We start from the raw sequence: 24,187 nt of genomic DNA on the forward strand, positions 1-24,187 counted from the left end.
GCTATTGTCAGGATTGAGAAAGGTAAGGTGTCTGGAAGCTATTGTCAGGAATGAGAAAGGTAAGGTGTCTGGAAGCTATTGTCAGGAATGAGAAAGGTAAGGTGTCTGCTTTGTTGAGTCCATCCACATTTTAAATTGTTAAAGGAAAATGCATACAGTACCTTTGCATCCCTACATTCATATGAGTCCTACCCATCTGACTGGAAATGCTTGCCCCTAACCCTAACATATTCCCATACCCTAACCCCTTCCCATACCCCTACCCCTAACCCTAACTCTAGTCCCTTTTTTACTTTTATAACAGAGACAACTTTATTGTCCTTTCACAAAATACAGCATGTTGCATTTGTAACTTACTTTCTGGAGTAAACATCTTGCTCCTTTTACAATATTTATTCCGGATTTCCGATAGAATTACTACATCATTTTAATAATAATAATAATAATAATAACAACACATGCATAAAGTAGTTTTGTGGCCCTATTTGTGATTGCAATTTTTATTTTCAATGAGACCATATTTTCTGTTCTAGAAGAGGTCCATAGAATATTGATATTAACTGCCCAATCTACACATTGGACATGGCACTGGAGTTCTGGTGGTCTGTGCTGGAGACCTGCCGCCTCGTTCCGGTTGTGTGTTGCATGTTGACAGTCACCACATGCTGTTGTGCTGTGGCTGTTGACAGCAGTGTCTCTGTCGCTTTGTTCAGGGTTCTGGATTCCATTCCTCGCGGAGGCAGAAGTACGGCAATGTGTTCAAGACGCACCTGCTGGGCAGGCCGCTGATCCGCGTCACTGGGGCCGAGAACATCAGGAAGGTCCTGATGGGAGAACACAGCCTGGTCAGCGCCGAGTGGCCTCAGAGCACCAGCACACTGCTGGGGCCCTACAGCCTGGCCAACTCCATCGGGGACATCCACCGCAACAAGAGGAAGGTAGGTCGGGAGGAACACAGGCGTGGGGAGTATAATGCATATTATAATCATGGGCAAAGTGTGTGTTAAATCAAATCATAGTAAACTATTAGAAGGGCTTTGCTGCTTATACTTTATATGAATAATTATTAATACCACTCTTTAAGGAGCTGATCTATGTGTTTCTGATTCAGAAGAGGGGTACTACAGGAAAAATACAAAACAAGCGCAACCCCATCAAGCAAAAAGTTGATGAAACATATACTGATTTTTCATACATGAGACTTGAAAATAAATTCATTATGCACTGAGCGGTAAGGTGTTAGGATTGACTAAGAAAATTGATTTGAGAACCGCAGTGTGTCCAATGAAATTGAAGCAGGACTGGGAAAGAAGCACTGCAGATCCCTGGAGACCCCTCTCCCAGTAGGATATACCTGTGCCTTAACATTTCAAAGACATGACATCTCTATCACAAGCATCTCTGCAGGTGCCGTTGTGTAGCTGTGAGAAACCGCGCTCAGTCGCAGGTCCAAAACAACAGTGTTGCTGACAGAACCCTCCTGTCTCTCAGCCAGTGTGTGGAATCCGAGAGGGTCATGTTTCTCCTCACACACCTGTACCATTGAAACTTGTACCATGTTTCTCCTCACACCTGTACCATTGAAATATAAATAGATTGTGATCAACAGCTAATCCCTTCTTTACAAAAATCTATCACACAGCGCCTAATGATAGGTAATTAGTACTGTAACACTTTTAGTACAGAATGTCCTATCCCCAGCCATTGAAATAACATTTCTTGGATCCTACTGTGGCACGGCAATGTGCTGACTAATACTGAGCATGGTGAATAGGATCATGCAGTATCTGGGCATCGTGGTTAAAGTATCCAGGCTGGTAATAGTGAAAGACAGAGCTGTAAGTTTAGGCTGAGGGAATACCACTTTTTGGCTTGGATCTTGGTTTCAAGGGAGTAGGTTTCAGGCCACTGTAGGACACACCAGAGGAGACTGTTTTTTTTGTTTTTTGGCTGCTGACCCTCATGCACTACACTGCTTGGCAGGGATCTCAGTTTATTGACATATGTCTCATCCAGTCATATTGGAGAACCTTATTGTTTTGTCACTGCTGCTGCAATATGATTTGATGTGTATGATTATGAGTAAAATGTGGGAGCCAATGTAAGGCGAAGGACTGGAGTTAGCTACACCCTTCATTTTCATACAGCATTCGTAGTGATTGAAGGGTCTGAGATATAATGTACAGTATATTAAATAATAGGTCCAGCAAATGGAATAGAAATAGAAAGTGCTCGTTTAACTCTTCGTGTGGCTGACAAATCTGCTCATTACTAACTTGCACAAAGGTAGGAATGCTTCATTATGTTTTAGTGTCATACTGATGGTCATGTGGTGTTTAGTTGGGGGTGGGGGGGCAGGGTAAGTCTGTTACTTATATGATAATCCTTTACTTGCATGTATGACCCACCCCCCCCCCCCCCCCCCCCCAGTGTCCCCCCCCCCCCCCCCACCCCCCCACCCCCCCCCCCCCCCCCACCCTCCCCCCCCCCCCCCCCCCCCCCCCCCCCCCCCCCCCCACCCCCCCCCCCCCCCCCCCCCCCCCCCCCCCTGAACAGTTTCCAAATGCTGGCAAGTATGTTAATGTGTTTTCGGTCCTTTACATTGTAATTTAAGCACCAGATTCAAGTCGTTGAACCTAACTGACAAACTTTTTTGATGAATTGATGTGATGAATTCCCTTAACATCAAGGGAGCAGCATCATCAGTGTCTCTCTGTTGCCCACAGTTCCCAAAAGGCCCAGTAGAGGGCAAACCTATTTTGTTCTACAGATAGCTAACTGATCCAAAGGCTTGCATGAGGCCTTGTGTTACTGCCTGTGTGTGGAGAAAGAAAAATAAATTCTACAGAAAAACAAAAAATATCAGAGGCCCTGAACATTCTAATAGGGTTTTAAAACACATGGGAAACATCAATGGGCGTTTAAGGTCACGTTTTGTAATTAAATTCATTTTAATCCTCTGACAATACATGTTTTTATGCATTCCTTTGAGGGGTGAAATTCTCAACAAAAAAGTGCAGGTACTCATATACACAGCCAGGTGTAAACATTTAAAAAATCTGAGTGCCAGTGAATAAATACTTAAAAAATGTATACATATTGGTGCATGATACATTTATAAATACAAAATTTCAAAAAAGATCTGATCAATTATAATCAATTCACCGTAAACAAAGAAGCTGAAAATACTGAAAGCTTTGTACCCTCTGCTTGCATCACTCAGTCATGCACTGTAATATTACACTTCAGATAAACCTTAAATGACAAGCATTGAGAAATATTACATTATGCAGAAACTGCTGTAGAGAGGGAGTTTTGTTTCAAGAGATCCAAAAAAGGGATGATTTTATAAAAAATAACTGCTATGAAAAAATGATACAAAAAGGTCAAAGTCAAACAATAGGGGCTAAAATATCTTTCAAATGTATTATGCAACAGGCACTACTACTAATGATGATGTACTTGGCCATTTTAATCTCCACATTATTCTCTGAAATCATCCCCATACTTTCCAGACCCTGGGTACTCGCCTGCAACAGGACCTGGCCATGCTACAACAATAGCCTTGGATTAGAACATCTATCCCTGTTTCTTTTATTTACTCTGTACTTATTACTTATCTTACAATAATATGTTCTGTGTGCTTCTCTGTTGTGTTTCTGTGTAGATTAATTACTATGATCTATTCCAGAAAAAGATTTCAGGCAGAAACCATATAAAAGTAGACTTTTTATTTTATCCCTGATATTGTGGTCTATGCACAAGAAACAAAGTGGCAAAAGACACATTTTCATAAAGTAATAATATTACTGTGGCTTACTTCTGCCTTTTTTAGATGTGCATGCAAGTGAAAACTCACATTTAACTTAACTTTAAAAAAAAACACCTCACCGTTTATTACAGTCCTCATAACAGAAAATACTAGAATCAAAACAAAACGTTGATCACTATGCTTAACATTTAGCTTGCAAGTTGGGTTAGTGTTTTAAAAGCGTGACGCACGCCTCCGTCTGTATCCCGACTCTGACTCGCGCACCAGGTCTGAAGCAGCACTCTGATCCTGTTTTTTTTTCTGTTGTTGTTAATCCCTACTGTCTCACACATCACTTGCCATTTTAGAAAATGTCACTCAAATTCTGGCAATGTGGTTAATCGGTGCAAGGCAAAACACGTTATGGTAATTATTTCTAATATTTATCGTGTAATTTATGGCAAACACTGAAGTGGATTTTTGCATTCAAATTCATGTGCAGCAATGTTAGTTTCGAATATTTCGGATAGTTTCTCCACCACGCTAAAGAAAATAACTATGACTTCATAATAATGATAATTACTCCATACTGCTGTTTCACTTTGCACTGGTAAAGATTTCTCTTGTTGATCAACGAATGAGCACTGACACAAAGCGAAGAGAGAGAAACAGAGAGAGAGAGGGAGAGAGGGAGGAGAGAGGGGGGAGAGAGGGAAGTCAGTTCACAGGCTTAGAACTACTCTCTGTTTTACAAGTTAGGAAAAGCTTCCTTCACCATGGTATTTGGAGGTCAGGTCATGCTGGGATCTCGTATACAAAGTGCTATTGTTAACCTTCAGAGCTAAGGTTTTACGGGAACTTGGATGTTATTTTACCAAACAAAAGAAGCACATTAGAAATGTGCAGCCCAGGCCAGGAAAATCTTACCTTTCTCTGGACAGCTCACAGCAAGAGAAACCACCAAGCTCAGTGAGCTTGCTTTCAGTTCTATGCCATGTGTTGGCACGAGTAATATAATTTAAGTTTTTTTTCTGTTTTTCTTTTCATAAATCAATTGACACTGAGCATTTCAGACATGCGGACACATGTTGCCCTTTTAACGAGTGCAATAAGAAGTTAAAGAAATCTGTTCTTCAAGCAGGGGATATCAGCTTGCAGGGAGATGCAGTGACTTTCAGGGTGATACAGTGCTGAACCAACATGCAAATCCAAACCCCTTTGAGCCATCACTGTCATGATACATGCAGGAAATGTTAAAAAGCCTTCACGTTGTTGAACACAAAGTCCAGTTAATGTAAGCTTTGGAAACTAGCTCCACACTATGAACAGGCTGTGTTAATTCTATCCCAATAGCAGGGGGCAATCAAAGATGACATTCTGCTTCACAATTAAAACATTTCATAATGTCTGTAGTGGCAAACACAACATAATCTCTGCCATCAACACTAAATTTCCATGCAACATTTAGCACATTATCAGGGTTGTACAGCAACACAAACACTTGCCGCCTAAACAACCTGACTTGTTTGATTTCCTCTGTTTTGCAGCCCAGCGGAATCAATCTTAGTAGGGGACATGATCTTTCCATAGCAAACAATAATTCCATCTCTGTAATCAGGGAATTGTGAACTGAAAACCCCTCCTCTACTCTGTGATTTACCAATCGCTCCTGGCTCAAGAAAACAGTAAGGGCCTTATTCATCCTCAAAGCAGATTTAACATTATCAAACCCAACAATTTCCCCCCACCATAAACAGCACCTCTTCTTCTATCAGGAATAACCTGAAGCCGCGTCTCTCAGATAAACCACCCACCCTGCCTGAGTGGGAACCCATCACGTTCTGCAAATCTACCAATCTATGGTATATTAAATAAATAAATAATATAGAAATAAAGCTGAAGTTTAAAAACTCAATATAATGCATTGAGCGCCAACTGGCAACAGCTTACACACACACGCTCCCAGACTCACAATCCTGAGAGAGGGAGAGGGAGAGGGAGAGGGAGAGGGAGGGAGTGCAGGTTTTCCATGTTGAAACATAAGAGGCACGTTCAATGAAATGTTCACTTGGCATCCGAATATGAATGAACGGTAAACACACTGCGGTCTGCATGTGCTTGTGTACTCGGGGGGGGGGGGGGGGGGGGGGGGTGGTCTTGGCAGACGTTTGTAAGCACTTGCTGGAAGGGGATTTTACTGCATTTCTACATTAACCCACTGGAGGGCACTGATGAGGAAACATGAAACCTGGTTGGCAACTACTCATCTTTACAAACCATTAGGAGGGAAAAGGGACCTTTCCAAACCTGAATGATACCTGTCAGTAGCAGATATACCAGGTGGATTTCACGGTTTACATTGTTAATGGAAATGTGCATTGCCTTATGTTCTGTACACACTTTTCATGAAGGTTTTGGTACCACAGTTCAGACTGTCACACAGTACTCAATTCCCAGCTGTCAATTCACTGACACCCTTTTCCTTTGTCAGGGAAAAGACACAAAATGTTCCTGTGAACCAAATTCTTTAATCCCCGCCCCCACCCACACCAGTCCTCTCGCCTCCACTTTCTTTTTAAGAAACGGTTAAATCTGTTGTGCACTCAAAGAAAAAGGATAAAGGATTTTTTCGACTGAAAAATCTAGAGTTTCTTGTTCTATATGGCTATACACAAATAGTACTTGAAAGTTAGCGATAAAAAGAAAAAAAAGTGATTAACTTGGTAGACGACCAAGCCTAAAGAACACTTCTGACAACACCACTCCCTCACATACACTGAAGCGTTGACAGAGAGAGGTTGGGCCATAGGCAGGATTGATATCTGGGGCAAACTTTGTCTCAATCCAATGCAGAAAGCACAAGCAGAATTTTGCAACAAACCAGCCACTGACTTCTCCCATCTCCCTTCTGCCACCCTAGGTGTTTGCGAAGATATTCAGCCACGAGGCTCTGGAGAGCTATCTGCCGAAGATCCAGCAGGTGATCCAGGACACTGTGAGGGTGTGGAGCAGCAAACCGGAGCCCATCAGCGTGTACCGAGAGTCCCAGCGGCTCTCCTTCCACATGGCCGTGCGCGTGCTTCTGGGCTTCCGTGTCTCGGACGAGGAGATGAGACACCTCTTCAGCACCTTCCAGGACTTCGTCAACAACGTCTTCTCCCTGCCCCTCGACCTGCCCTTCAGCGGCTACCGCAAGGTGAGCCTCCCAGTTCATTTTGCTTTCTTACAAACCTGCCATTGCCCTTGAATGCATTCCGTTTAGCAGAATGATTCTTCTGAGAGTTGCCCGGTGACTGCTTTGTCAATGTTGTAATATTCAAATTTAGGGTTAAGGACGCACAAGGTGTGTCTTTGAAAATAGGGTATTAGTTTTAAAATAAGAGGCAGGTGGAGAATTTAGTTGTGTTATTGATTTTTGTTACAGTATTTGAACTGCATGCATTTGCCTCACACTTCATCATGTCCACACTTACCAGTTACTTTCTGTATATATCAGAGAACGTGTATCCACTTAGGGCAAAAGTAGGGTAGCCTGACCGTCCGTATCCGTGGTGTGTGTGTGTGTGTGTGTGTGTGTGTGTGTGTGTGTGTGTGTGTGTGTGTGTGTGTGTAATGACAGCTGTCCAGACTGCGTGTGTTATTCTTCTCCTTCAGGACTCAACAGAACAGGACTGTGTATGTGTGTGCGTGTGTGAGAGAGAGTGTGTGTGTGATAGCAGCTCTCCAGATTGCGTGTGTACACTGTTGCAGCAGCAAAGGCCATTCAAAATGATCTAGACAAGACTCAGAACTGGACAGACATATGGCAAATGACATTTAATAGAAAAAAGTGTAAGGTACTGCACGCAGGAAATCAAAATGTGCATTATAAATATCATATGGGAGATACTGAAATACTAGGAGTTTTTGTTGACTCAGAAATGTCTTAAGAACATAAGAACATAAGAAAGTTTACAAACGAGAGGAGGCAATTCGGCCCATCTTGCTCGTTTGGTTGTTAGTAGCTTATTGATCCCAAAATCTCATCAAGCAGCTTCTTGAAGGATTAAGGGTGTCAGCTTCAACAACATTACTGGGGAGTTGATTCCAGACCCTCACAATTCTCTGTGTAAAAAAGTGTCTCCTATTTTCTGTTCTGAATGCCCCTTTTTCTAAACTCCATTTGTGACCCCTGGTCCTTGTTTCTTTTTTCAGGCTGAAAAAGTCCCTTGCGTCCACACTGTCAATACCTTTTAGAATTTTGAATGCTTGAATTAGGTCGCCACGTAGTCTTCTTTGTTCAAGACTGAACAGATTCAATTCTTTTAGCCTGTCTGCATATGACATGCCTTTTAAGCCCGGAATAATTCTGGTCGCTCTTCTTTGCACTCTTTCTAGAGCAGCAATATCTTTTTTATAGCGAGGTGACCAGAACTGCACACAATATTCAAGATGAGGTCTTACTAATGCATTGTACAGTTTTAACATTACTTCCCTTGATTTAAATTCAACACTTTTCACAATGTATCCGAGTATCTTGTTAGCCTTTTTTATAGCTTCCCCACATTGCCTAGATGAAGACATTTCTGAGTCAACAAAAACTCCTAGGTCTTTTTCATAGATTCCTTCTCCAATTTCAATATCTCCCATATGATATTTATAATGTACATTTTTATTTCCTGCGTGCAGTACCTTACACTTTTCTCTATTAAATGTCATTTGCCATGTATCTGCCCAAGATCATTTTGAATGACCTTTGCTGCTGCAAACTTTTGTGTCGTCTGCAAATTTAACAAGTTTGCTTACTATACCAGAATCTAAATCATTAATGTAGATTAGGAATAGCAGAGGACCTAATACTGATCCCTGTGGTAATGTGCTGGTTACCACACTCCATTCTGAGGTTTCTCCTCTAATCAGTACTTTCTGTTTTCTACATGTTAACCACTCCCTAATCCATGTACATGTGTTTCCTTGAATCCCAACTGCGTTCAGTTTGAGAATTAATCTTTTGTGCGGGACTTTGTCAAAAGCTTTCTGGAAATCTAAATAAACCATGTCATATGCTTTGCAATTATCCATTATCGATGTTGCATCCTCAAAAAAATCAAGCAAGTTAGTTAGACACGATCTCCCTTTCCTAAAACCATGTTGACTGTCTCCCAGGACCCTGTTACCATATAGGTAACCATGACTGTCTTACGCTGTTTATAGGTTTCCATTTTGGATCTTATTATAGTTTCATAAGTTTGCATATAATAGAAGTCAGGCTTACTGGTCTGTAGTTACCTGGTTCAGTTTTGTTTCCCTTTTTGTGGATCGGTATTACGTTTGCAATTTTCCAGTCTGTCGGTACCACCCCTGTGTCAAGAGACTGTTGCATGATCTTGGTTAGCGGTTTGTAAATTACTTCTTTCATTTCTTTGAGTACTACTGGGAGGATCTCATCCAACCCGGGGGATTTGTTTATTTTAAGAGCTCCTAGTCCCTTTAACAGTTATGCTAAAGTTATTTAAAACTGGATAGGAACTGGATGACATGTGGGGCATGTTGTCAGTATCTTCCTTTGTAAAAACTTGTGAAAAGTAATCATTTAACATATTTGCTATTTTTTTTTCTTCCTCTACGATTTTGCCATTTGTATCTCTTAAACATTTAATCTCCTCTTTGAATGTTCTCTTGCTGTTGTAATATTGGAAAAACATTTTGGAATTGGTTTTAGCTCCCTTAGCAATGTTCATTTCTATTTCTCTCTTGGCCTTTCTAACTTCCTTTTTGACTTGCATTTGCAATTGTACTCTTTCTGTGTACTTTCTTTTTGGTCCTTTTTAATGCTCTGTAAAGTGCCTTTTTTCGCTGAATATTTTTTTTTTAATTGATCTTTAAAACTGGTCATATTGTAATTGGCTAAAAAAGGATATTTGTCTACTTTAGGGATTTAATTGTTTTGCGCCTCTAGTACTACATTTTTGAAGAACAACCATCCTTCTTCTGTGGGTGTTTTCTCTATTTTACTCCAATCTACTTCTGTTAGTCTCTGTTTCATGCAGTTTGCTTTTCTAAAATTGTAAACCTTAGCTTTAATTACTTTTTGGGATTTAAAAAACACTTCATGAGACCATGTGGCAGACAGGCTAACAAGAATTGAATCTATTTGAAAAGTCTTGAAATCAAAGTAATGTTAAAACTGTACAATGCGCGGCGACCTGAATTCAAGTTCAGTTCTGGTCACCTTCAAAAAGGATATTGCTGCTCTAGAAAATTCTAAAAGTTACTGACAATGTCGACCCAAGGGACTTTTTCGACCTGAAAAAAGAAACAAAGACCAGGGGTCACAAATGGTATTGACAGATTAGACAAAGGGGCATTCACCTGAAAACAGAAAATAGGAGGCAAAGGGGCATTCAAAACAGAAAATAGGAGGCACTTTTTTACACAGAGAAGTGTGGGGGTCTGGAACCAACTCCCCAGTAATGTTGTTGAAGCTGACACCCTGGGATCCTTCAAGAAGCTGCTTGATGAGATTCTGGGATCTAACAAGCAAATGAGCAAGATGAACCGAATGCCCTCCTCTTGTTTGTAAACTTTCTTCTGTCATTCTCCTCCAGGGTATACGAGCCAGGGACACCCTTCAGAAGGGCATCGAGAAGGCGATTAGGGTGAAGCTGCAGAGCACCCAAGGGAAGGACTATGCTGATGCACTGGACATCCTCATTGACAGCGGCAAGGAGCACGGCAACGAGCTGAGCATGCAGGAGCTCAAGGTACACCTACTGCAGTCGTATAGACAGGTGGCTTCTTCAGTGTACTACTTGGGAACTATACATGTCTGGTTGTGTTGTTATGCTTCGGGCTCAGAGGATGAGTTAGTTATAGTTAGTTAAATGTTGACTTTCTTTCTTAGTAGACATATCTGAGCAAAGGACCCACAATCCCTTCACCAAACACACTAAGGTCCTAGGTTTTTGGTGTTTCGGGGTTCAATTGATTGACTAGCTCTGGGCTGCTCAGAGGGTTAATCCCCACGTCCCTGTGGTTATCGGACTGGACGGGTAAACCTGCCAAAACATAATCAAGCCATGTCTTTTGGATCAAAGGATATATGTAGGAAAATCAGCTGCAACGAATGTGCAGTAAAATGAGTACAGACTGCTGTTGCAGAGTAGTGGTACTCGCAGTTCATCCCATTCCAGGACCTTGTTCCATGCACGTTCTCTTGTACTATAATACAGTGTAACCTGGTAGATTCAATTGAATACGTAAGGAGGTTCCTTCGTATTTGTTGACCTCTGAATTTTGGCTCGGATATCGAATGTATTGGAATGTATTTCTCAGCACTGCTATATGGTTACTGATATGGTATACTTGAGAATTGTTTAATTAAGGTTAAAAAGGGTGCTCTATGTGTTTTTATTATTTATTTAAACCTCACAAACCTGCCGAATATTTCCTTTTTTCCACAAAAAGAAATGTTGCTATTCCAAACAGTCATATACATTAGACCTTTTTCAAAGGCTTTCTCTTCAAACTAGTGTGTTTAAAATAAATTAAACAGTTTTGCTCACCTGCAATTTCACATTCCAAAATTCAGCGCAACTACAAATAATAGCATAAGAACAAACCCATAATAATAATAATAATAATAATAATAATAATAATAATAATAATAATAATAATAATAATAATAATAATAATACATGATTAGAAGTATTTTGGGGCACATCCTTAAGTTTTAATTTTTAGTTCTGAACAATTATATTTGTATTTCAGCCTTTTTGTTAAATCCCTCAAAACAAATGTATTGAACCCACAGTATACAAGTTGAAAGATTTATTTGTGTACTGGCTCACCTGGTAAAAGCACAGCTGTGTGGTGTGCAGGGTAGTTATACAGTTTGGGGGAGTGCAGGTTTGTATCCTGGTTTTTGCAAAGTCGGTGGTCTTCGCTGCGGATACCAAAGGTAGCATCGCATTGGCTCTGGTACTCACACGGGATAGTAAGGCAAAACCAGCAGGGATTGTTTCACCTCATTGCGCTACAATGGACACTACTGGCCAGGTGCCTAGTAAGCTCAGGCTGACACTTGTAGGACTGGCCTTTACTCCAGAGGCCGGTAGCTCGCTGACATCCACTCTCGAGTTCCTGGGTGTAAAAGAGGAAGCTGGCTCGGTCGTGGGATCGGAGGATGTCCACTTAACCTTCAGTTCTCCTGAACTGTGTGGGGAATTGCTACCGTGAGGAACATAATTGGATATTCTAAATTAGGAAGGAAATCAGGGGTAAGCTAATTAGGCACTCAAAAAATTACCACATTGTAAACACCTTTACTGTACATACTAGCCTTTTTAAAACCAGTTGGACCATCTCCCTACTGTGCCAAATAAATAAGTATTAATAATAATTTAAAACAGTAGCAAAACAATTGAAGAATGTAAAACACCCACAAGGCTGTCAGTGAGTGTGGTTTGCCAAAGTGTTTGTGAATTGTTGGCAGGTGCAAAACAATGAGTGTTTTCAGGTTTGTCCTGAAACAAGTTCATTTCTGTATGTGTCATCACTTAAATCAGTTCAGACAGAATAAAGTAAAATAAAATAAAATAAAACCCTCAGGAGCCTTGCAGGCCATGAATGGGACTCGTGGCTAGGGGTGTACAGCACAAAGGCCCATTCCTGCTAATACATCCACGAGTAACAACACATTTAGATCAGGTTTCTCTTAGAAATAAGGCATCTGGTAATACCATTAGCAGATAAAGACTCTTAGCTCTTGTTTCTCAAAACCAAAACAAGCTTTCAAAAAACATGGAGGTAAAAAGTTCACCTCAGTAAATGTGCACTGTAATTTTGCAGTTCTTTCCATGCTTTTCCCATGCCATGGTTTTGAATATGCTTTACCATACAGTGTGGTCTTTGCTGCCTCTCATGCTGTCACATTTGATTGGAAGAACCCTAATAAGCATTATTTCACATTTTTCACATACCTTACCTCTCTGTCCTTTGCAATGCATACCTATGCTTTACCATGCTTTATTAGACTTTGGTGTTCTTTTACTGTGGGGAACTTTTATAAGGAAGTAGCTTAAACCTAAAGGCAGTGTGACAATCTAAACTCGTTTTCACAGCAGCCCTGTCTACCTTTCAATAGCATCTTGATCATCTGATAGCAATACAACAGTAAGATTTCTTTCTAGAAAAGCTGTCCTGCGCAGGTATTTCCTGTTTGTTTCACCACCACAGACAGGACACACATCCTAAAATGAGCGACTTTATTTCTAAAGCATGGCACTGCAGTGGTGGTGCTGATGACACTGCATGCTGCTCTGCTTGAGTTCATGTTCAAATCCGAAGGAAGGTGAATGATGCAATAAACTGTTATTTTGTTACTTTTATCTAAAACTTATTGAAAGAGCATTTTAACCTCCTGAGCTTACAAAGTAATCCGTTCACAAGTAATCCTGAAATCTCTTTCTGTGCTTAGCTGGTTAAATATTTGAATAAACTGTCATACAGGTCTTAGTATGATGAACTAAGCAATCACAAGATTTAGTCATTTGGTTTTGCCACATTACACATGGTTTAAATTGAATTACATAAAAGATTTTAGAAAGGTATACCATAAACCCACAGCAGAGTCTTTGTCTGTTTAGTTCCTTGGGCTTCACAGTGCTTGCCTATGCTTTATCATACCTCTCTGGGCTTCTCAATGCTTGCCCTTGCTTTATCATACCTCTCTGGGCTTCTCAATGCTTGCCCTTGCTTTACCATACCTCTCTGGGATTCACAATGCTTGCCTATGCTTTACCATACCTCTCTGGGCTTCACAATGCTTGCCTATGCTTTATCATACCTCTCTGGGCTTCACAATGCTTGCCTATGCTTTATCATACCTCTCTGGGCTTCACAATGCTTGCCTATGCTTTATCATACCTCTCTGGGCTTCACAATGCTTGCCTATGCTTTACCATACCTCTCTGGGCTTCACAGTGCTTGCCTATGCTTTACCATACCTCTCTGGGCTTCACAATGCTTGCCTATGCTTTATCATACCTCTCTGGGCTTCACAATGCTTGCCTATGCTTTACCATACCTCTTTGACCCTAAGAGTTACGAACGGGAACGAAATGGTATGGAGAGACCCTCAAGTGTTACGAACGATACGAAGTCTGGGCAGACCAGAAGCTTCACTAACGGGATAGGAAATGGGTATGGAGAGACCCGAAGTTTTACTAACGGATACGAAACCTATGGAGAGACCCAAAGTGTTACGAACGGATACGATGCGGTTACACCAATGTGAAAAGTGTTACGAACAATGAGCAAATACGCAAAAAACGCTACGAATAACGAATAATACGAAATAATTACTATGTAAATACATGGTAATTAGAGACACTTAATGTAAAGTGTTCATTTCTTTTATGAACTAAAGGCCTTTGAGAATATAGCCCTACCTCTCTCAAAGAGTATAGCCAACATAAGACTAATGGATGATCTGGGGGCAAAACAGAACTGAAGAACCCTTTCTCAGGGGTTCTTTAAAATATCCCTGTAAATGTTACAGAGCCTTTTAAACATTCCACAGGGAGCCCTTTGTGATAACATTCTGCCCCTTCATTCCATTGTCAGGAATCCACTATCGAGCTGATCTTCGCTGCCTTCGCTACCACAGCCAGTGCCAGCACGTCCCTCATCATGCAACTTCTAAAGCACCCGGCAGTGCTGGAGAAACTGCGCGAGGAGCTGCGGAGCCACGGCATCCTGCACAATGGCTGCCTGTGTGAGGGAGCGCTGCGTCTCGACTCCATCTTCAGCCTCAAGTACCTGGACTGCGTCATCAAGGAGGTACTGCGACTCTACACACCAGTCTCAGGAGGTTACCGGACTGCCCTCCAAACCTTCGAACTTGACGTGAGTCCAAACAGGCACACTACACGCTGCATTTATTGCTGACCTGAGCTTTTAGGCAATGGGAGTGGAGGGTTTATTAAAAGTGACACAGAACCAAAATCGTTGATTACTGACTTGTGAATTATCGAGGGAGAACTGTACTTGTAAGGCTATAGTTGTAAATCATACAAATGAATCTGCAGTGAATGTACTTGGCTAGCATTTGCTATCCAAATGGGTACTACTGCTTACAGAATAAAGCAGCTGTTATAACTGTATGTCAGGTCAGGTTAAGTGTTGTTAGTCACACTAATAATGGGCACAGATCAATAGGCCCTGCTGTTTCTCCAGCCAGAAAGGATTTCAGCACTTGTGTGTCATCGCCTGTAGCAGCAGGGACAGGACTGACTGACTGTCTCTGTCTGTTCCCTTGCCAGGGTTTCCAGATTCCGAAAGGCTGGAGCGTGATGTACAGTATCAGGGACACCCACGACACGGCCTCGGTCTTCAAGGACGTGGACACCTTCGACCCGGACCGCTTCAGCCAGGAGCGCAGTGAGGACAAGGACGGCCGCTTTCACTACCTTCCCTTCGGAGGGGGGGTGCGGACATGTCTGGGTAAGCAGCTGGCTAAGCTGTTCCTGCGGGTGCTGGCCGTGGAGCTGGCCAGCACCAGCCGCTTCGAGCTGGCAACTAGGACTTTCCCAGGCATCATCACCGTGCCTGTCGTGCACCCCGTGGACGGATTGAAGGTCAAGTTCTTTGGACTCGACTCCAACCAGAACGAAATCATGGCCGAGACGGATGAAATGCTGGGGGCTACCGTCTGACCAGGAGGAAGGGGGGCATGGGCTTGCAGGGCAAAACTCGAAAACAAACAAACATCCTGGACTTCTGAATGCTAACTTCATATAAAAAGACAAAACAAGCAAACATCATGAAGCTGCAAAAATGTATAGATTGCATTTATATATATATATATATATATATATATTATAGATATATATAATATGTAAGTATAGTATATATATATAATCTCTATATATCGATACACCCCTCCCCCATCCCTATGTGGGGAGGGGGTAGATGGGAACTGATACTTTACAACCACAGAGAATAAAACAAAAGTGATGAAGGTGGACAGATTATATTTGTGTATTAAAAACAGTGATGAAAAGCTAAAACACCTCTTTATAAAGAAGCGGTGGCAATCTATGGAATAAAGGAAACAGGGTGAAGAAATATTAAAGACAGGAAAGGAGAGAAAAGAGATTGAGAGGAGGAGAAAATAAGAAAGAAAGAAACAAAGATAGGGTAAACACAGGGTCACGTAATGGACGAAAAGACGTAAGGATAATAAGAAGTGGGAGAGTATGGACTTGCCTGACTCTATAGACTGATGGATTGGTATTACCGGTCTGTATTTACTGTGATGGATTTGATTTATTTGGCAGGCAAAGCACTTTGGAGCATCTTTTATATGCAGCAAGAAAGAGCGCAGACTGAGAAACCCTATTCTGCTTGTGTAGTCCCTAGGAGAGCTCTCGGCATTAAATACAGGAATATAAAAGTAATTGGATAACATGCTGGGTAAGGTTACATTGCTTTCCTTAGCACAAACGTTTTTTAACACGATCTGTACAGCGAACCTGCTGATTGAAAAAAAGGAAAAGAAAGGGTGAAGAAAATCTGAATTTCATGTCTTTTTTTACATGCTGCTAAGAAGCCATTCATGAAAGTCTCTGTGCAGATTTGCGTTGATGTAATATTTTAACTGACTTTATTCACACTGTGGTTATTGCATCATAGTTGCTATTTTCCAGTACATGCTTATTTAGCACGTAGGATGTATACTTTACAGTGCCATTATATGTGTAATTAAAATTTTTGCCTCAAAGTTATTTTTCTTTAAAAAGGCAGAATAATTAAAAAATTCAGTGTTACAAGAAAGTTGCATCTGCTGCAGTGCTGGCAAGAAACATCGTGCTCTTGTTATGTAATTAACCGGAAAGCAGCCAATAGCATTCCCTTGTCAGAACAAGTGTGGAAATGAGTGTTCATTTTCCAAAATTAGAGCTCGATAAGGAGCCCCAGCTTTGCATACAACTCGCTAGCTGATCAACTGAAGCCATCCGAGCAAGGGCAGGCAATAAGAAGCTTAAATGGGAGGATATAGAACTCTTGGTCCCAGTTTTCCACCACCGTTTAGATCAATAGAAAATATCAGAATAACGCTTATTATTAATGTAGCCCAAAACGTCAGGTTTTAAAAAGGTGACTTCAGATGGCACAGATTGCTTCAGTTGTTAAAATAAATTACCCAATGGTGTGAAATATCTGAAGCTGGGAATACACTTTGTGGCTTGGATCTTAGTTTCAGGAGACTAGGTTTAAGGCCACTGCATTGCACACCAGGGGAGACTTGCCTCAAACTAAGTCTCCCGGTCTCCTGGAACCAGATTTCAAGCCACTATTCCTGAAAAAGTGTCTTCATGTTCTCTCAGCTTAAGGATTATGTAACATACACACAAGGTTATAATGTAATTGGAATCTGCGTAGAGGAGAGAGCCATGGGGGGGTGAAGGGGAAGAAGCAATGTCAGGCTCATGTTAACAAGAAGCAGCCTTACAAGTTTGCATTGTTTGTCTTTCTAATAACCTAATTATTATTATTATTATTATTATTATTATTATTATTATATTATTATTATTATACATATTGTAATAAATATTATTTTTAAGTGCTATTTTTGTTAAATTTCAGAATAGAGATTTAGTATAAAGATTGTTTTTGGTAAATATTATTTTATTTAGTATAACATGGATTTCTTTTTATTGTAAACAGTGTTTAAATGTTAATATTGTTTTTATTATGTTCGGTCGATATTAATTATAAAAGCACTTGTGAGTTTTTGTTAATATTTGATGCCATGTGACCATGTGTTTTCTGTGTTGTGGTTAGATGTGTGTGTGTGTGTGTGTGTGTGTGTGTGTGTGTGTGTGTTTGTATATAAATAATTATATTTCTTTATACAGATCAACATTTTACTTTGTTAAAATATGAATGTTGTGTTTTTTTGTGATCTTAAAGTAATATACTTGGCAATTTTATAGACTCCTTTAATAAACAAAGTAAAACCAGATGGTGTCTTTTGGTCTTTCTAACATGGTCAAGCATAACACCACAAAGTCTTTTTTATGGAAGAATACTTTCTCACTAAATAAATGAATCAGAGCCATCCTAACTTTATTGCACCAATCACAAAGCTATATTACAGCGAACTACCATGACAAAATTCAGATTGTGTCTAGCTGTAAATAAATGTGAGATTTTAAATGTTGAATATAACAATAAAAGGTACTGTTTACCAGTTTATAATGGGAATAAAACCTTGACCGTCGAGCATTGCTTTGGTAGCAGACAATGTGTGTAGAGTAGTGCCCTTTAATCAGTTATATTGTTTAAATATAACCTCTGGCTTTGGTAGATCAGTCAGAAATTATATATATATATATATATATATATATATATATATATATATATATATATATATATATATATATATATATATATATATATATATATACTGCCAGGTAAGGGCCATGGGCAAAAACGGGCAATAAGCGAGGGTGGTGTTATAGTGAGGGTCAAACACACACACACACACAACCTTCTATGTTTGCAATAAATTCAATTTTTTTTATTTTTTTTTTTTTTGTTATGCAATTACAGTTACTTTTGAGGAACAGTTTATGGTTAAAAAATAAATAAATAAATAAATAAATAAACACTCATTTAATGTCTAACAATTCCATAAAAACAAAAAAGTGTACTTTTTAAAATTGATTTATTTATTTTTTACTGTACTGGTGACTTTACTGCTCGTGGCACTACTGTAACCCTGCTGAATACTATCCCCCGTTGAAAGATGCCATCTATTTATTTCACAAAGCAATTTAAGCTCAACAGCATTCCTTTTTAAGCATTTAAAAAAAAGTTGAATATGTACAGGCAAAAACATTTTTTAAACAAAGTTAAAAAAAAATAAATAAACTATTCTGCTGTTTGCAAAACTGATGCTTTAGTTTAAGTCAGCCTTCATTTTTGCAAAACTTGCACGTAAACAAATAAACCTCTTACCGTACTTCTGTTAAACTAATCGACCAATTCCATCAAGATAAGCCATTTGTTTTTATCCATCAGAATGACTCTGATTGTCCTTCAATTAATAATATATGTCTCACTTACAATAGAGAATAGCTGGCGGTATGCGAGGGTGGCATTATAAAGGGGGGCGGTATAACGTAACGCGGGAAAACATATATATATATATATATATATATATATATATATATATATATATATATATATATATATATATATATATTGTAGCGATCTCAGTTCCCGCAGGCAGGCGCATCACACAGGGCTAGGCAATCCACACACAGGCGGAGGGCGGGCACGAACCTGGGACCTCTTGCACTAAATCATAGCACCGATACCGCTGTACAAAAGAAACGGCTCCTTTGCAAGGAGCGTATATCGGGCTTATGTCTTTGTATGTGATTACGTCACCTACCAGCCCTGCTGCTGCCTTCCCCTGTGCATGCTACATATATTATATATATATATATATATATATATATATATATATATATATATATATATATATATATATATATATATATATATATATATATAGGGGTATTATTTATATATAATATATATATCCGGTATTCAGACCCCTGACCAATTCTCTCATATTACTGAATTACAAATGGTACATTGAAATTTCGTTCTGTTCGATATTTTATTTTAAAACACTTAAACTCAAAATCAATTATTGTAAGGTGACATTGGTTTTATGTTGGGAAATATTTTTAAGAAAAATAAAAAACTGAAATATCTTGCTTGCATAAGTATTCAACCCCCACTCGTTAATATTTGGTAGAGCCACCTTTCGCTGTAATAACAGCTTTAAGTCTTTGGGGGTAAGTATGCACCAGCTTTGCACACAGTGTCGGAGTGATTTTGGCCCATTCTTCTTGGCAGATTTGCTCCAGGCCCAGTCAAAGTCTTGATCTCAATCCCATTGAGAATCTGTGGCACTATTTGAAAATTGCGGTCCACAAGCGTCGTCCAACCAACCTGAACAACCTGGAGCAAATCTGCCAAGAAGAATGGGCCGAAATCACTCCGACACTGTGTGCAAAGCTGGTACATACTTACCCCAAAAGACTTAAAGCTGTTATTACAGCGAAAGGTGGTTCTACCAAATATTAACGTGTGGGGGTTGAATACTTATGCAGGCAAGATATTTCAGTTTTTTATTTTTCTTAAAAATATTTCCCAGCATAAAACCAATGTCACCTTACAATAATTGATTCTGAGTTTCAGTGTTTAAAAATAAAATATCAAACAGAATGAAATTTTAATGTACCATTTGTAATTCGGTAATATGAGAGAATTGGTCAGGAGTCTGAATACTTTTGCAAGGCACTGTATATATAAACCATAGCCTTTTATTAAAAACTTCCATTGCTGTAGAATATGCAATGTTACACTAATGCCTTTGGTTTCAATAATGTATGAAGTGGAATAAGAGTAAGCAACAAACTAAAATAAATACAAATCTGTCACTACACAACCATGGATACTACTGCAGGGTAAAAAGCAAACCTTTCTAGATGTATTCAAGTAACTGGTAAAGAAAAGCAAAACAAACAGCACAAAACGCGTCTGCAGGTAATTTAATGTAAAGTAATGGTGCAATAGCGATGGCTGGATTTTAAGTGATGTGAAGGCAAACATTCCAAATTATTAAATGAAGAATTTGGAATGTTTATTATTGGCTACACCTAAAAACAAGTCATCACTTAAATGTAAATTTAAGGAACATATAGCCTTGTCGATTCCAAGCAAACCACTGCTCATGTAACTGGACAGTGCCTGGGCACGGATTAGCGACCCCATGCACTGAATGCGATCGTCTAAATAAGTGCAAAAGAGCTGGGCTCGTCCTGCATTCCACAGGACAAGATATAATCCGTAACGACAGTGTATCACACAACACTGCCCATTCCACTCTTCCTTACATTTCATCACCCTGTGTCACCCACATGGTAAGCACAATCATAACCTTAATGATAGTGCACCATGCAACCCTGCCCATTAGAGATAAGTGCTCACTTTCTTGAAATTGCTTCATTTGGAATGCTTTCTGTTTAAATATTTGTATTAAGATTTCAAAGTACATTGGATGCAAGTTATATTGTAATGTATTTTTATACATGAATAAAAATTAACATAAGGACAACTGAGAGGAGGCCTATCAGTACTTGTCCACTTCCTAGTAACTGGTTGAACCCAAATCTTTGTCAAGACGGGTTGTAAAGGATCCCAGTGATTCTGCATCAACAACATGGCTAGGCAGCTCATTCTATCCCCTCACCACTCTCTGTGTGAAGAAGTCTCTCCTACCCGCTGTCCTACATCTGTCTGCACTCGATTTCCAGCCGTGTCCTCTGGTCCTTTGCTATGATTAAAAGTATTGGTTAGGGTTAAACTTGTCCATTCCTAAGACTTCAAAACCTGCAGTCAAGTCCCCCTAACTGTCCTTTGTTGTAGGCTAGATCAATCCAGTTCCCTCTGTCTGCTGTCACAGCTCCTTCTTTAAGGCCCTGGGATTAGTCTAATTGCTCTTTGTTGGACTCTGCATTGTGGGGACAAGAACTGAACAAATGCTTGAGGGAGAAGGGACAAGGGCCTCGCATTGATCAGTACTTCTTACGAAGTCAGTCAAGTCAGTCCAATGAAATCCAGCGACAGGAAGCAAACGTTCGCAGGATATCAGCACCCCTGTCATAGACGTGAGGAGGACTTTCGTGGATACAACTAGTGATGAACCCAATGATCCTTGCGAACCTGGTCAGACGAACCAGCGTAAGAGAGAAAAGAACCTCAATGGGCACAAGCCTGGAGTTAAATGGCCAAGAGCTTGTGAGAAAACTGCGTGGGACACAGTAAACACAGATCTCTGTTTTACTTTGGAAAGGTTAAATGGAACAGTTGAAAATAAGCTGGATAAATTGGGGACATCATCTACGCATACGGAAGCGAGAGGTTTGGAATTGAAAAAAGGAAGGAAAAAGTACAAACTATTCCTGAAAAGTTTAGACGGCAGCAAGAGATTGAATGATTAGTTAGAGAAAGGAGGCAGTTGAGGAAGCAATGGAGAACAGCAGAACAAAGTCAGAAGGAGGGACTCAATCTGTTACAAAGGGTGATAAAAGATAAGCTTGCAACATTGTGCAGAGCTGAGCGCCTATGGAAACACTACAAAAAGAAGGAGTGTGCGAGACCTAACTTTTATAAAGAGCCATTCAAATTTGTAAAGAAGATATTCACCAGCGATTTCAACTTCAGAATTCAGCACTACCTGGCAATGCCTAGAGGTTGGAATAATGGGAGGATGTACCATTTCTCCACTGGCTTTTACCATGGAAATGGAAATAATTATTAGGGCATCAAAATGGGTAGTGGGAGGAAAGTGCTCGGCTTCTGGAATTTGATGACATGACAACAACGACTACAACAGTAGCCTGCACTAATCGGTTATTGGGTAAATTAATCAATAACATTGAATGGGCATGAATGCAATTCATGCCCACTAAATCAAGGATTAGAATCAAGGAGCATCTGTATAATTATGTAAGAGAAGCCAATGAAAATTCTAGGGAAATCGTAGGACGGGGATCTAAAGGACACAGTTCGTATGGAAGAAGTTAGACAACAAGCAGTGGAAGGGTAGAAGAGCATAGACAGCAGCGCTTTACCAGGCAAACTGAAACTCTGGTGCTTTCAGTTTGGTCTACTGCCAAGACTGCTGTGTCCACTGACTGTGTACAAGGTTTCCTTGACAACAGTTGAGAAGCTGGAAGTTTTAATCAGTTCATACGTCAGGAAATGGTTAGGAGTTCCACGCTGCCTCAGCAGAGTGGGACTTTATGGTAAAGGAATACTGCAGCTACCAATCTCTGTTCTAACCAAAGAGTTTAAGTCTGCCAAAGTCCGACTGGAAATGACATTAGCTGTGGAAGATTCTATGGCTGCCCTTCGAAAACCAGAGATATTATGGGGCAAGTTCAGCATGGAAGAGGGGGTCTTGGTCTCAGTTCAGCTCCTCCTACATGGCACAAGGCAACCCCAGCTCAACGGAGGAAGCTGATAGTCAATGAGGTGCAAAAGCAGGAGGAGAGGATCAGGTGTGTAAAGGCTGTTTCCCAGGCCAAGCAGGGAGAATGGATAAGATGGTAGAGTGTGGAACAAGGGAAGATCGGCTGGCAAGACCTATGGAAAATGGAACAGAACAGGATCAAGGCACATTTTGACAGGATGTAAGGTGGGTCTTATCCAAGGACAGTTTACTTGGCTCCATGACCAGGTGCTGCAATGTTTGGCCTTAGCATTGGAAGACAAGCGTAACCTGACCAATAAGTTGCTGCCAGTTCCATCAAAGCATTACACACAAAAGACAATATTCCTCCGTCCAGGAGACCAACCACCAAGAAAAGGTGTTAAAACCAAGCCTCGCCCAGGACAACTGGAAGCGGCTAGAGACTGGAAGATGCGGTCAACAGCTTATTTTGCCACCACTAACCTTTGACCAGACATTGTCGTGGTCTGGATCAGCACACCTTCTTCATCTGGTAGAATTAACAGTGCCATGGGAGGATGCTGTGGAGGAGGCGTATGAGAGGAAGAAACTTCGGTATGCTCAACTAGCTGCTGAAGTGGAACAGCGAGGATGGAGAGTCTGAGTTTATCCAGTGGAGGTGGGTTGTCGAGGATTTGTGGCACACTCTACAACCCGGTTTCTCAGTGATGTTGGGTTCAGTGGCCAAGAGTTGCGTCGCACAGTGAAGAACTTATCTGAAGCAGCAGAAAGGAAAAGCAACTGGCTGTGGTTGAGACAGAAAGATTCTGGATGGGGATCTGAAGCATAATAGAAAGAAATCAACGCTGATGTACAGGTAAGTAAGCTGGGCTGAGCTGAGTGGGGGATGGAGGGGGGTGATGCTGGGATGCCAGAATCACTGTTGAGCCCTCTTGAGGTGTCATCGGCTAGTCGACGAAACACTGAGGATGGAAGGTGCCCACTTGAAGACCCCAGAGCTGTACCCTACTTAGCTCAATCCAGACCACACTGGGTTGATCCCCGGAGCCAGCATCGTAGCCATTGTGTGTGCTGATGTGCTGAGGAGGCAAAATAAGCTGATCCCTGGAGCCAGCATTACACTTCAGCAATCAACACCAGACAGAAGGATATCTACATCATCAGATGGATGGAGATGAGGATGGATCACATTAGTTTACTGCAAAGCTACATCTTAGTTGGTGCTTATCTTGGCAAGAGCTGTTCAAATCAGCATGAAGTTTAACATCTACTCTCGTGAATTGGAAATCTTAAACCCTGTCTAAACCCCTTTGATTTGTGCTCTACACTTGTGACAATTTGTCTAACTATACTGCCTTTTTAATTGCTTCCTGGTGCTATCTGGTTGCTGACAG

At 40.6% G+C, this 24,187-nt stretch overlaps 1 protein-coding gene across 2 annotated transcripts in view; it reads left to right on the forward strand.

Annotated features, from left to right (window-relative positions):
• The window catches only part of LOC121313251 (cytochrome P450 26B1-like), a 34,861-nt gene extending 19,242 nt beyond the window's left edge, over positions 1-15,619 (forward strand). For both annotated transcript variants that reach the window (XM_041245716.1, XM_041245633.1), the window contains exons 3-7: positions 714-938; positions 6,672-6,947; positions 10,339-10,494; positions 14,357-14,638; positions 15,055-15,619. In XM_041245716.1, coding sequence (XP_041101650.1) covers positions 714-938; positions 6,672-6,947; positions 10,339-10,494; positions 14,357-14,638; positions 15,055-15,447 — 1,332 coding nt within the window. In that variant the 3' untranslated portion in view covers positions 15,448-15,619. The remainder of the gene's footprint in view (positions 1-713; positions 939-6,671; positions 6,948-10,338; positions 10,495-14,356; positions 14,639-15,054) is intronic.
• The last annotated feature ends 8,568 nt before the right edge of the window (positions 15,620-24,187 follow it).

This window comes from Polyodon spathula, chromosome 1 (assembly GCF_017654505.1).
Source record: "Polyodon spathula isolate WHYD16114869_AA chromosome 1, ASM1765450v1, whole genome shotgun sequence".
Lineage (NCBI taxonomy): Eukaryota > Metazoa > Chordata > Actinopteri > Acipenseriformes > Polyodontidae > Polyodon > Polyodon spathula.